Below are 14928 nucleotides of genomic sequence, written 5' to 3' on the forward strand. Positions count from 1 at the left end.
GCAGAAATATGCAATATATACACACACACGCGCACGCGAACACACTCTAGACTGACTTTGACATTTGATTTAGACATTTAGAATAGCCAAATAACACTCACAGCCAACAATTCGGTAAAAACTCCATCATGCATACTATCTAGTGCATTTCTGGTAAATATATTATAAAAAAACCAAATATGATGCTCTATCATTTTACAGAATCAACCCTGTTTCAAATAAAAACACACACAAACACGCACACACACATACAATAAACTAAATAACACAATAAGCTCCACTTCTTTTCAGTAAAAAGCCGATTAGCAACATTCAAGGGAGACTGATAAATAACAATTATTTGTCTTATGCTAGATTAAGTAGTAAAAGAAAGAGTCTAATCAAATCTAATGTAATCTCTAAATTTTAATATTGATATGCTCGCCTCTGTTGTGGTTAGTGTGCCAGACTCCATGCCACCAATAACACGTGAGGACATGTGCAGTAATTTTTATTTATTTCAGTTCTTTGTAAGATGGAGGCTTCAGTTCACCACCTTATCTGTAATTTCATCAGAACCCTCCCTAAGCAATTTATATAGGCCATGTGGTTATTCCTATATATCTGTCTCTTTCTGTTTTTCCCTGAAGGAGAGGTGGCGCTGACAGGTTATTATAACAGATGCCTACAGTATATGTATATTATAGCTGTAGAGACAGGTAAGCTCGTATTTTGTTATCGTCATGCACAGTTTGGACAATGTGACGTAAAAACAGGAAAGCAAAAGCTAACTTATAGATAATTCAAACTTATAGTGTTGCACAGTGTAAGTCAGAAACTAACCTGGAACACAGTGACAATGGCCCAGAGCAGACTGTCAAAGTTCTTTCGGTCAGGGATGGTGTCTCCATTCTCTGTGCGAAAACTAAATTTACACCCAAAAAGATGCATGCCCAGTATACTGCAGAGAAAAATGAAATGCAGACATATTATTTTGGATGCTTGCATTAATACTCATCAATATTTCATCACTAGAAAGAAGCCTGAAGAGAGACTAGAGCTGGGCGATAGAACGATAACGATTTGTATTGCGAAATAACTTTTTCTCGATAGAAAAATTAAACTATTGCGATAGGCCTCATCTCTCTTGTCCTCTTAAAATAAAGAAGAACAGCCAATCCAAATTAAGTAGCGCAGAGCCGAACCAATCACAGCCGCAGCGTCACGTCACGTGACTTGTTACGTACAGCACAAGTGCCAAGCCACACATGTGTATTTGTTTGGGAAGCAGCCAGCCGCCGTGCCGCCTGGGTAATGGAGGAAATGAGTTTGCCGACTAGAGAAAAATCAACCAAGAGCATGACCGAAGGTTACCGAAGAGAAAACAGATGATGGTTCCAATGCCGGAGAGATTGTCGAATGGAAGGGCCATAGAAGTTCCGTAGTGTTAAGGTATTTCAGCTATTTCAAGTCTGACAAAAAACAGAGTAGCGCGCACTGTAAATTGTGCCGAAAGCAAGTCTGGAAATACAATAAACCGGTGCATGCTCAATCTCTGACTGAAAGCGCTAATTCGTCATTCGGCTTTTGTCAGACTAAAGTAACTGTTAAAACTGTTTGAAAAGCTAAGCTATACAAAAAGGAGAGATTGACAATTTCCTTTTAGTTCTCAGTTTATTTGATATTGACAAAAGTTAGTCAATTTTGTCTGTTCTTCTGTAAAACAAACTAAGATTTATTTTTGGAATTAATATTTTGTTTCTAAGTGGAATTGACAATTTAGTGGTCTGTTTTGTTTGTTCTATTTTGGAACTTAAACGCTTTAGCGGCTGCCTTTTGTGTAGTTTGCAATATTTGCCTTTATTTATCTGAAAAAGCCTCATGTTCCTTAAGTACATCTGCCCTGTTGAACTTATTATGGGAAATAAATATTTAAATCAAAACAAGCTGCTAATTATTTCACATTTTACCTGTGAGCAACGGCACATTTAAATCTTACAAATATAGTTATTTGGCTTATATCGTGATATATATCGTTATCGCCTGAAATGAAAAAAACATATCGTGATATGAAAAAATCTTATATCGCCAAGCTCTAAGAGAGACAGGTGGGAAAAATGTTAAATCTGTTTAGCCCCTACCTAAAAGTGAAGATGAAAAGCATGAGAAGCATGCAGAAGGTGGCCACATTGTCCATTGTCTTCATCAGCACTACGAGTTGTCTCCTCAGAGCGGGTAGGAAGCGAACCAGCTTCAGAACTCGTAGCAGACGAAACGTTCGCAGGACTGACAGCCCACCGTCTGCTTGGCCAATTATCTCCCACACACTGAGAACAACCCACAACAAAGTATTAAAATACAGGACAACTTCAGTCATGCATGCATTGATGCTATCTGCAGTCTACGTCAATTTGTTTGTGATAAAACACATAAACAAAGCAAAACAAGAGGACAAACCTCCACCAAGGCAGCTCACTTTCCAGGTATACTAAAGGTGGCCAGATTGATCCAAATATCGATAGTATCGATACCAATGGTGGTACTGATATAAGGTCGATATTAACAATATAGGATCGATAGTTTATTTCTATTCCCCAAATTGATGATTCATCTCATAAATCATGACACACTGCTCTCACCTACATAAGCTGCCTTTATAAGTTCAAAATATCGGTATCAGTATTGGTATTGGCAATAGTGACCCTGTATTTACTTTGTATTGGATCAATACCAAAATTTGCAGTATCGCACAGCATGAGTGTTTACTTTTAAGCAAATATATTATCTTTTTATATATTTATTGTATTTTATTTGTTCTTTTTAAAGTTATGTTAAAAATCATATATTTTTTCAAAAATATATATATTTACACTTATTCAGGAACATTGCTCATGTATTTAAACAGTTATAACCTGTTACTGTAATGTACATAAACAACTCATAATAAAATAATGTGACATTTAGAATTTCCATATATAGTTAATAATATATAGTTACATCATTAACTATAAATATAGCTATAAGCTTTATTTATTATTATTATTATTATTATTTATTATCACTTTGACATTCAAATCAATCTATTGACCTTGAAGGAGAGGTCAAAGGTGAAATGTGACATATTTTATTTCATTTTATTCTAATATGTTATTTTCTATATGTTAAACTAAATACGTTATCTATAAGAATTATGTCAATTTTCGACCACTAAATCAGTATGTTTACTTTGAAGTTGTAAGCCAAATTTTAATCAATTGTTAATATGACTCCACTCTACAACCCTACAAAGTTTTATTGAAATTCATCTAAAAGTTGTTGAGCTAACATGTTTGCAGGCACAATGATGACACGCATGCACACACTACCAAAAACACGACATCCTTGGCAGAGGTAATTACATGTATGTTTTAAAGTGGCTCACCAGTAGTAACAGGATTACCTGTAGTGATTATAAAGCTAATTCTATTTCAAAAGCAAAAGTAACAGAACATCACAGTTTGAAAGGCCCAAAGCTAAATGAGAGCCACACTGCAAACCTCAACTGACAGAGTAAGGAGTCTGCTGAGGCAGCAAGTTCCCTTATGACTGTGACAATTTTACCTACAGAAGAGATGCCACAGCAATGAACCTGACAACTGAAACCTCAAGTTGGTGAGAAATTAGGCACACGCTATACCTCCAACTGTTACTTGTCTGCTACTGATTGTTTTGGTCTCTCTGCGCTTTCCTCTCTGCATGGAGACAAAACAGCACGGATAAATACTACCTGATGATAACAATGATGCTGTCAAAGATGTTGTATGGGTTCCTGATGTATCCAAACAAGCCGAAAGCCAGAAGCATGAAACCCATCTCCAGGACAAACATACTGGTGAAAACGATGTTGCTGATCTCTAACACATCAGTCAGTTCCTCGGGCTGGATGGAGCAAAAGAAAGAGAATGCAAAAGAAAAGAAGAGGGGGGAGGAGGGCATGGGAGATAAAGCAGGAAGGAAAACAAAAGAATGAAGAAGCAAGATAGTTAGTAACTCCACTGTATCACCTCCAAGCCTTTCTCCAAGTCTTTGTGCCATGAGCTGAGACATTATCAGTCAACATCAGAGCTGCAGCCAGGCCTTATCAATCAAATGGGGCCAACACCAATCTATAACTGCTGATCTACTTCACTTACCACATTACACTCAGTGATCCAGCAAAGATTTAACCGAGGCCCTCTTGTAAATCGTCAAATCTTGTATTAAAAATTCTGCATGTCTGCGCTCCAGTAAATTTTCTGGTGCCACATCCTGAGTTCATACACTGCTTCTCATCAGGACAAACTAGCTAAAGCATTGCAAGTCTGTTGTTTGTCTGCGAGTCTGCTGGAGAGCCATTGTTACATTATTACAAATGCATTGTAATAGCACGTATGTGAATGTGGACTTTCAACATTGCACCTCAGTCTCACATCATTCTCCTGCATGAACATTAAATGCTCTTAAAAAATAGCCCTTCAACCACTAGCCTTTTTATTACATTTCGTTTTACTTGCTCTTTTAAAGTATCAAGAGTCTTTGCTAACAAGCATTGTGCAGTCCCAAAATTCACACGTAATGAATATTTATGATCCCCACATGACTGAAACCATAAATTCTCTCTACTCTCCCTCACAGTTTGTGAAACTCTTTAGCTTGTGATAGATTTTAGTTCTCATGCCACAGAAGGAAGACTTATTAACACCACTTGTGACTCTCTACATGTAGGAGTTAACAAGCAGTAGACCCAAACCCCCACACACAGATAGACCATATTTATAAGTATCACTGACAACGCTAATATACATACACTATATTGCCAAAAGTATTCGCTCGTCTGCCTTCACATGCATAGGAACTTTAGTGACATCCCATTCTTAATCCACAGAGTTTAATATGATGTCGGCTCACACGTTGCAGCTATATGAGCTTCAGCTCTTCTGGAAAGGCTGTGTGTTTACGAGAATTTTTGACCATTCTTCCAAAAGTGGATTTGTGAGATCAGACACTGATAAGGCCTGGCTTGCAGTCTCCTCTAATTCATCCTAAAAGCGTTCTATCAGATTGAGATCAGGACTCTGTGCAGGCCAGTCAACTTCCTCCACACCAAACTCACTCATCCATGTCCTCATGGGCCTTGGTTTCTGCACTGCTGTTCACAAAAAGTTGGGAGCATGAAATTGTCCAAAAAGTTCTTGGTATGCTGAAGAATTTAGAGTTTCTTTCACTGGAGCTAAGGGGCTGAGCCCAACTACTGGCAAACAACCCCACACAACTTTACACTTGGCACAATGCAGTCAGCCATGTACTGTTACCCTGGCAACTCTCAAACCCAGACTCGTCTATCAGATTGCCAGATGGAGAAGTGTGATTCATCAATTAAGGAGCACATCTCCACTGCTCTAGAGTCCACTGGCGGCGTGCTTCCAACGCTTTGCATTGTGTTTGGTGATGCAAGGCTTGGATGCAGCTGCTCGGCCATGTAAACCCATCCCATAAAGCTCTCGACACACTGTTCTTGAGCTCATCTGAACGCCATATGAAGTTTAGCGGTATGTAGCAATTGACCCTGTAAAAGTGATTGGTACACCTGAATTTGTTGATGTGGATGGGTGAGTGAATACTTTTGGCAACATAGTGTACTTCTTTGCTGACCTTAACAACTGCCGAAAAATGTATGTATGGTACATCTCTGTCAATATCATGCATACCCACTGATAGTACTTGTGTTATACAGTGCCAGATTGACAGTAGTTTAAATGCTTGCTGCTAAAGCTGTTATAATTGTAAGCCCATTATCAATATGAATTGCATTTAGTAATGTGGAGTAAGAACAGGGTTGTGTAACAAATTAACAAATTATACAGCATTTTTGCTGATGAGCTTGTGAGTTAACTCGGACATTCAGGGAGCTTAAAAACAACACCAGCATGGGGGGGAAAAAGGCACAGTAGTAATGTCAAGGGACTTAAATATAACTGCTGGTGTCTTGTGTGGTGAGAGAAAGAATACAAGTTTTTTTTGTTTTTGTTTTTTTTAAAGACAGAACATCACACGAAAAGCCTTAAATAAATTCAATAAAACTTCAAAAGAGCTGTCAGGAAGCGTTTGTTTTGGGCAAACATAGTACTAGACACATGTATTATTGTTTAACACTGGACTTAATGGCATTTTCAGTACCTCAGTGGCCCTCCGTCTTTACACTGGAGAAGTGAAAAAGAATTTTGCAGATGATTCTTATTCAGTCTGTGTACCACTTTACAGCATGTTGAAAAAGGACAGCGCACTATGTTTGACATGGTAGAATAAAATAAATCAAAACAACTTAAGGGTATAGAGCTGTGGGTGCTGCTACAGCTAACCTGGTTGAGTGGGATACCTGCACGCCCAAGGCTACACAAGGGGGCCTGGGTTTTAGTTCACGCCACAGCAAAAGCTACATATGCTACTCCTTTCACCTTCAAAGAAAAGCATTTTTAAGTTGTTGAGCAAATGAAAAACAAAACTGGACTGGAAAAGCTGAAAAAAGCACTCTTCTTCATATTAATAACAACAGTGAAGGTGCCTTTGAGTCGTCAGCCTCATGCAGCAATCGACTCTGTATTGCTGCGATCATTTGAAACTGAGAGGTTTAACAATTATAACAAGCTCTTAAGCATATATCAATTTGTTTTATGGTCCCAATCGAGCACTCTGGAGTATTGCTTTAGATGTGGTTTTCTACTTCCACCCCTACATTTGACCAACGCGGTGATCAATCAAAATTAAATACTCTCAGTACCCACAAGGAGGCATTTCGAGTGTAGAATTTTGAACACAGCTCTGCATATGACCTTGCCCTTAGGAACAAGAGGACAAAAAGCAAAACAGAGACTTGCACACCTCACACCGCCTCTTTAAGCAAAGCAGTGTACAGAAAAAACATTGATTATCGTAATACCAGCCCTGTAAAAATCTAAGCCTAATCATGTGGACTCAGTTATGCAGTGTACCTTAGCATATATTATGTATTTAATTTTACACGGTGAACCAGTGAATGTTAATCAGGGACAGGATTAATCCAACTGTAACATACATGAACGTTTAATGAACATAAAAAATCTTTCACATGTGAACCAAAGTAACCAGAAACCTGTTATTTCTTATGAGAATTAAGTAGGTGCTTTTAAAATTGCACAAATTGCATTTGTTGTTGTCAAACCACCTTTGATTAAGTAACAAGAGACACAGTTTTTATGTTGCAATCAAGACCCGCTAATTTGTAATTTAATTTGTAATGAAATTTGTGAGGTTAAAGATCAGCTCAGCACCTCATCTGATGGGTGCCATGTGTGAAAACTACGCGCACGTCAGTTTACACCTCGATTTTACGTTCGGCCTATTTCTAAAATGAAATCTAAAAGCAGCCAAAACAAGCATTGATCGCCTCCCTTGTTCTCTTTTCCTCTCTCTTTGTGTCTCTACACACATACAAAGTCTGCACTATGCCTCCCACATTTATACACCTCTCCGCGCGCACGCAGCTACACTCATAGTCTCAAAAAGTTGGCGAGGTGTAACATATGTGGGATGATGACTACCGAAGGGAGGAGAAACTCGTATTTAACACTTCGCTTCATGTGTATGTGTGTGCTTGAGTGTGTGTATGTGTGTGTCATTGCCCTAAAAAGGCCATGGTTCTTCTAGTCGCTCCTTATGTTTATGCCACTAAGACAGAAACACACTCACATGTGCGCACACACACGCACACACATCCCCTTGGAGAGGGAGACATGGAGACACAGAGAGAGAGGAAAGAAGGGAATGATCTTTGTTCACGCACCAGAATCTCTTCTTTGAATTTGTAGCCATTTCCAGACCTGCTGGGAAGTGGAACAGTTTTTATGTGTAAATGTGAAATATAATTACATAAATGTGTCCGTGTGACACTGGAGAAGGGAAAGGGCAATGGTATTATTTAATGTAAAACTTTCCAGATGTTGGCCACAGAGGATAAAGTCGAAACTGTGAGTCTGGAGTGTGTGACAGTGCCTGGACGTGTAATTTATGTGTGAGAAAGAGGAAGCGAGTGGGTGCTACTCCTTCCACCCCCCTCCTTCCCTTTATTTCCTTCAGCCCCTCAGCCCTCTTCACTCTGCCTCCATCTCTAACTCTCGTTTCCTCTCATTCAGACTCGCAGACTGAACGAGCCATAAAAAGGCATTTGTTTAAACACACTTGCTACCCGTTTTCACTAAACTCCTGTCACCAGTAGTCCTCTTAGCTTTAAACCACTGATTTGTGTCATATTCCCAGAAAAGCGAAATCCGCCCGACACCCTATCCCCTGTGTCTTACCTGCTCGTGGTACTCTATTCCCATGCTGAGAGTATTCACAAGAATAGCGATCATGATTCCGCGGTTGAAGTATTTACTTTCCACAATCCTCTTTAGTTTTTCCCTGAGGTCCCTCCAGGCACGAACCACTCCATTTTCGTATTCAACAACCCCACGGCGTCTGCTCCGACCCCTCACTCCTCTCACATCGGCCCCCTGGACACAAGATTTTGGATACAATAAGTCAAAACAACAACAAGGACGTCTTATGCTTTTTAATTACTGTAGTTTTAGGCGCTATGCAAAATAATCCATAAATACAACACTGTGTTAGGTTTGAAGACTAAAAGATTGTATTTATTTATTTATATACCACCCTCATCATCATTATATGTCTAATCAACACTTGTGAATTAATCATCAAGGTTTAAAATCATCATTAGTCCACAACCATCCATTCTGACCTGAGGGAAGTCGTGTAGTCCATCTGCCTCTCCCTTGCCTCCCTCTAGGTCTCCCAGTTCCAGCTCCAAGGTCTCCAGGCTGCTGGCACACAAAGGGCAGCTAAGTAGCTCCAAGAGAAGAGGGCTGGGCACCATACCCGCCAGCTGGTAGAGCAGCCGCTGGCGACCTGAAAGAAAGAACGGGTGATGATGGTCAGACATTGCTGAAGGAGTTTCTATAACTGTCCTATGTGTTTATCTTTAACGAGCAAACATGTTTTGGTTTGGTAATTTTTTTTTACAAATTATATTCAATTAATATCTACTTCCCAGTATATTGGTATTGATATTTATAACAGCTATTAATTGAACATTTTTAAAGTTAAAAAAAAGGCCACAAGAGAAACACCCTTCAAGCACGATATGAATGCTGCCATTGTACAGTCTGTCCACCAGAGGGCGCTCAGCTCCCCAGTTCACAACACATGTTTTGAACACAGCAAACAAACAGCTAATCCAAGTTGAGTCTTATGGAGTGTAAGTGCGTAAATAAGAACAACACACATTTTTTAATGATATCTTTTTATATTTGTGTGTCTGGAAGAAAAGAAAATATTGGCCAATATATCAGCTTTTTAATATCACCAAGTATCAGCATCAGTCCATTATATATTCTATATCTTGCTGTAATACAAGTAAATCAATGTAAATAAATCAAGTTTTTAAATGTAAATATAAAAATAAACTTTCTTAAGCTTACATATTTGAAGCAGGGATCAGCTGTAAGTAGGTATGGTGATTTTATTAGACAATTTAAGAAATCAATATAAGTTAGGCTCTAATTTGCATCTTTACTACTAAAGCACATCATCTATTTCGACATTAGCTTTGATTTCCGTTTGATCCAAGTGTACTCTTTATCAAAACTATAAATAATAGAAAAGATAAAAGACCTGAAGTCCCCATTAGCAATGGACCAACTCTATGTAGTATAAAGCACCGGGAATCATTGGCAAGTCCTTTACTGCAAAGCACTTGGTGGTGCTCGTTAAGCTTACTGTTGTAAAAGTGGAACAGTTGGAGGGGAGTAAAAATTAGTGCTTCTACATGTTTATGTGGTCGACTTTTTTTATAAGGACAACATAAAGAGACAAAGAGACGGTGAAACCTTGTGGTATAATGACACAGCTCGAAGACATTAACATAAGTCAAATTTTGCATTTTGTGCTGAAGGGCCGTCCTTTTCAGCACGCGGCCAGCACACATTAAGTTTCCACAGTGAGTACTGCAAGCTCGCCCACAGTTCGAGATCTCGGCTGCCTCGTCTCACCTTCTGTTCTCTGACTGGAGCCTTTTAAAATCAGTACAGAGGAACTGCAGAGCAAAGCACGGCTGAAAACTAACACAGGCAAAGCTTGACTTCTGAAAACGTCAGCTCTTCAAAAGCAGCTTTAACAGCACATAAAGTTGTTTACAACACTGTCTATACCCCGAGCTATTAAAAAAGGTTTGTGAGTGCTCCCATTGTATTTTATTGTCATTTATAATCTTAAACACTTCTCCAGTTCTTGACATACTCACAAATTATCTTCGCAAATTCCACCACGGTTCCGCAGCCCCTGCTGGAACCGTGGCCATGCCCATTACAGAAACTCTTGTCCGGGGAAAATTTTGTTTAAACTGATCCCATCGTATAAGGTTATTCAATAAGACTACAATTACAGTGAAATCAGAGGGCTACAGAGCTGAAAATATTCCCAAGAACATGGTCCTCCAAAAGTGAAGAGGAACCAAAAACATGATTCACACTCTAAAGCCATACCTTATAAGGTTTAGCAGATAGTGAGTTACCTAACAGTGCTGAAAGCAAACAGAACAGATCCCACTTCAAATGAGTAAATATGTGATCTTTACTACAGAGTACAATTTAGGGTGATGTTTTTTTTAAGTGTTGCACTCACTCTCCAAAAGGATTCAGGCTGCTTAACATCAGTTTCTCGTGCTTACTGTTAGTCTCACCCTTTAATGACACAACAGAAATGTCTTTCATACCATTTCTGCGCAGCTCCTGTCTTTCTACTCTCTGTTATTTTCTCGGTATCCCCGAATCCAACCCTCCTTTATGCGTCCTCCCCCAGCTCTCTTCTCTTTCTCTTTATTGCTCTAATTTATTTTTCTCTTGGCGGCCTTCTTTCACCTTCTCAATGCGGACCTTAAATCTTTCATACTTTATGAATACATTAATAAACTCCATATTTTCTTCCTTCGTCAGCCACTTGTTTTCAGAATACCATAACACACCTGCATTCCTGTTTACATTCCTTAACACTGCATACTTTTCCTCCTTTAACTGTTCCCCCACACACTGTGTTGATTCAGTCAGTCCTGCCCCTTTATCCACTTCTCTGCGCTGATGACTTTAACACTTGAGACATGGATTTCCTGTCAGGACTCTAAGTGCTTCTTGAGACACATGCACACACACACCACAGAAGCAGCCACGGGCTATTTCAGGTCAAGCTTGGGATGAGGACGCAGGGTAAAAGAAAGAGCACTGAATGAAAGTGAGTGTGATGACAAAACTATAATGGAGCCCGAGGGAATTCTAAAGCGTCGCAAACCGAATGCGAAGGAGACTTAAAGGACAGTGGAAGACAAATAGCGAAAGAAAAGCTTTATTTTTTCACCTTTTGTCTTTGTTAGATATTTGGTTGTGGTTTAAACACTCTAAAAGTGGCAGCTTCCTTTAGCTGACTCAACCTTTGATCTTTCTGACCAGAAAACAATGGTGAGCAGTAAAGTGTGGTATTCCCATGGATGCAGATTCACCATCCATATTTTTCTGGATTCTACAATTTTGAGATCCACCCATGTGTCTGTGTGCAGTGATTGTTTTCTTACTGTGCTGTCCCATGAGCTGGTAAAGCTTGGTCAGTGTCTCGGCGTGCTCAGAAGCCGGGTGGTTCGGTGGATGCTCCAGACAAGAACCGCACTGCTTTGAATGAGGGGGTGGCGTCTTGCTGCTATAGCTGCACACAAAAGACGGCAGAATGGTGGGATAGTTCATCCCCCCGTTCAGTCGCCCGAGTAATGAGCCCACGCGCTGGGTGACAGTGGTCGAGTTATCGCTGTTTCCATTTGCACTTCCCCTCCGAACGGTAAGCGACTTCATCTCCAGTTCCTCCCCGACTTTGATGTGTCCTTCTCTGTCCACGTGCTCTGTGGTTGCCATGCTGACGGTGTGCTGCCCGCCATTGCTGAGGCGACAGTGCTGATGCTGATGGTGTTGTAAAAGGTTATGGATTGGCCTCAACCACAATGCGTTACCTGGGCCTGACCCTCCGCAGCCCCTGCTGGAACCGTGGCCGTGCCCATTACCGCCACCATTACTGCCTCCACCACTGCCATTAGGATTCACCTTTTTACGACGTTTACTGTTCAGAAAAAAAGAGACATGAATAATAATTAAGGGTGGCTAGTAATAAATAGTAATATTTATTCAAGATAGATTTTTGTTTACTTGTGTTTGCATCAGAATGCATTTCTAATATATTTCTGGCAGGCACAATGTAATTCTGTGAGGTGCACGGTTGACAAATCCCGCAAAATGATTGCAAATTAACAACAAAACATAAAAGGGATGGAGAGAATTAATATATTGGGTCCTGGAAAAGTAACACTGGTTGTTTTATTTATTTATTTATTGCCAGGGGAGAGTTGTTGAGTGAAGATCTTTTCGTGTTTTTTGCTAATTTACTGATCTCAACTTCTGAAAACAATTAACTAGATAACGAGAATTAAAAGTGTCTACTTATAGAGCCATATTAGGTGAGCCTGTCACATAGCCTGGCAAGTCGTTAGGGAACAATGAATTTCATGACCGTTTGGCAAGTGGTTAGTGGCAGTGGGTGAGAAATCAAGTGCAAAAGTCTCAGTCACATGGGCCTAGATGCCACTGAGTGACCAACTGGCCAACATAGGGTGGATAAAATAGGTACTCCCTAAACATTTGGCAAATGGTTGCTGGAGGTCACTGGGAGTTGTTATGTGGAACTGGTCTCAAGAGTTATATGGTGATCCACCAAAAGATTCCTTGTTACTGTTTTGATTGCAAGGAGATATCCACCATTGTGCAGTAGTAGTAGTGAAATGGATAAAAGTGTTACACAATTTAGAAATGGAGACTTTTCATGAAAGTGAAAGCTGGTTTGCAGTGCACTTTTACGACAGCTCAGATAGTAGGTATTGAGTGCTTACAGACAAGTCAGTCTTCTATGCGAACTATGGGCTTGTGTTGGATTAGAGATTCTTTTCATCTTACCAAAGTTACTTGGCATTTTTAAGGTTGATGTTGAGGGCTTTAGAACAAATTGTCCATTACATTTACCAATTCATTTTTGAGCTATCGATCTCCACCCTAAGTAACAAAGTCCAAGTTGCTGTTTTTTTGCTAACATCACCACACAACACATTTATTGCTACGTCATTAGACATTCCCAGACATATTCTACAGACTTAAAAAAAACAAAACAAACAACCTGTAACGTACCTGTGCCAGCCAGAGTATATCCTCTGGAGCCTGCGTGTTAACTTGCGGTAAAGATGGCTAATGTAGCGTAGCATCTCTTCATAGCACGAGCCCGGCTCGCTGTAACTGGCAAGTGTGGAGTCGTTTGACATGTAACGAGCACGCTGCTCCCGCATCAATGCATTCTCCCTTTGCTTTGTCTCGGAGAATTGGGTGGCAATGACCACGAGGCACAAGTTGATCATGAAGAAAGAGCCCACCTGTTTGAAAAGGTAAAGGTAAAGAAAGTGCAAAGAGCCTCCTAATGTGATAAAACCACAACAACACCGCCTAAAATGATATCAATGTTGACTTTATGCCTCCTTATGGTGTAAAAAATATAAGGAGCATTATTAGAGCTTATTCATTATTTAAGATGCTACCTGCTTGGTCAAACACTGTAAACACAAAACTGAAAAGTTTTTTAGTTACTTAGAAATAATTAAATTTAAATGATCCTCCAATGAGGTGGCTTTGTCCTTACTATAACTTTGAAATGTCAACTCAATAATGAAATGTATGCTAAATATGTCATTAGTGTGTGGTACTAAAAGATGAATTGCAAATTAGATGAGCACTTTCTCCACCTGGTTATTAATTCCTCATTTCGTATTGAGAGTACTTAAGCACAGTCAGTCTGAAAACTAAATCCAGTGTCTGTTTTTAGTTGACTTGGTCAATTAAAAATCCCAAACCAGGGAAAACTGTGTCTATAGACAGCTGTCTCCTCAACAAAAAGTCGATCAGGCTTAGAAAGCTGCAGGCGTTCACATTTATCTGAATTAGTCCTTTGCAAAAATGAAAAATAATGGTCCTTTAAAACAAGATATTTTGGACCCAATCAAATGTTTTGTCGTTGCTTCAAGGCTCTAGCAAAACAAGAGAATATAAAGAGAAGTTAAACAAAAAAAGTAATGAGGTACTTACAATAATGAGCAGTATAAAATATATAAAATTATAGAAGGAGTGAGCATCCATGACATAGTACATGATGTCTACCCATCCTTCCAGTGTGATGACCTGGTGACAGAGGACAAAAAGACAGAGTGGGAGCCTTTTAGTTTCAATAAAAAGCAAACATTCATTTATAGCTCTGCCCATTACTTTTTCTTCAAAAACGGCATAGACACCCACACATGTACACCAATACCAAGAGACACATACGTACTCCAGTATACAGCAATCAGATTTCCAGTTATGTTTTTAATGGCTATTCCTCTGAAGAAAGTCTGCAGTGTCCCTAAAACATGTTATAAAGGATGTGTGTGTTTGTGTGTGAGTGCTAGTGCAAAAGAATCAAACAATTCTCTCATGTAGCCACTATGCTAATGAGCATTTGAGATTCTGAGACTTGAAAACGGTGGCTCAGTTCAGCTAAGCTGATAATACAATCACACCTCAACATTTACACCTCAGCGGAGCCTGAAACACCACGGCAAAAGCTGACGGAGCATGCAGATTAGCAGGAATTTATGTACATTAGGCTCAGATGCCAGCACATACTTCTGTGTGAATGGAAAATTGTGAACAAACATACCAAAAACAGACACTACACATGCGTAAAATCCACCTACACACAAACAGGTAGACATGCACACACAAGCACCCA

General features: G+C 39.6%; 1 protein-coding gene across 2 annotated transcripts in view; it reads right to left on the reverse strand.

Annotated features, from left to right (window-relative positions):
• LOC134626046 (voltage-dependent T-type calcium channel subunit alpha-1H) overlaps window positions 1-14928 on the reverse strand; it is a 130529-nt gene that overhangs the window by 33879 nt on the left and 81722 nt on the right. For both annotated transcript variants that reach the window (XM_063471525.1, XM_063471526.1), the window contains exons 8-15: window positions 14247-14339; window positions 13302-13540; window positions 11654-12186; window positions 8774-8940; window positions 8331-8525; window positions 3746-3897; window positions 2121-2306; window positions 823-940 (exon numbers count right to left, since the gene is read on the reverse strand). In XM_063471525.1, coding sequence (XP_063327595.1) covers window positions 823-940; window positions 2121-2306; window positions 3746-3897; window positions 8331-8525; window positions 8774-8940; window positions 11654-12186; window positions 13302-13540; window positions 14247-14339 — 1683 coding nt within the window. The remainder of the gene's footprint in view (window positions 1-822; window positions 941-2120; window positions 2307-3745; window positions 3898-8330; window positions 8526-8773; window positions 8941-11653; window positions 12187-13301; window positions 13541-14246; window positions 14340-14928) is intronic.

The sequence above is a fragment of the Pelmatolapia mariae genome, linkage group LG4 (genome assembly GCF_036321145.2).
Source record: "Pelmatolapia mariae isolate MD_Pm_ZW linkage group LG4, Pm_UMD_F_2, whole genome shotgun sequence".
Taxonomy (NCBI): Eukaryota; Metazoa; Chordata; class Actinopteri; order Cichliformes; family Cichlidae; genus Pelmatolapia; species Pelmatolapia mariae.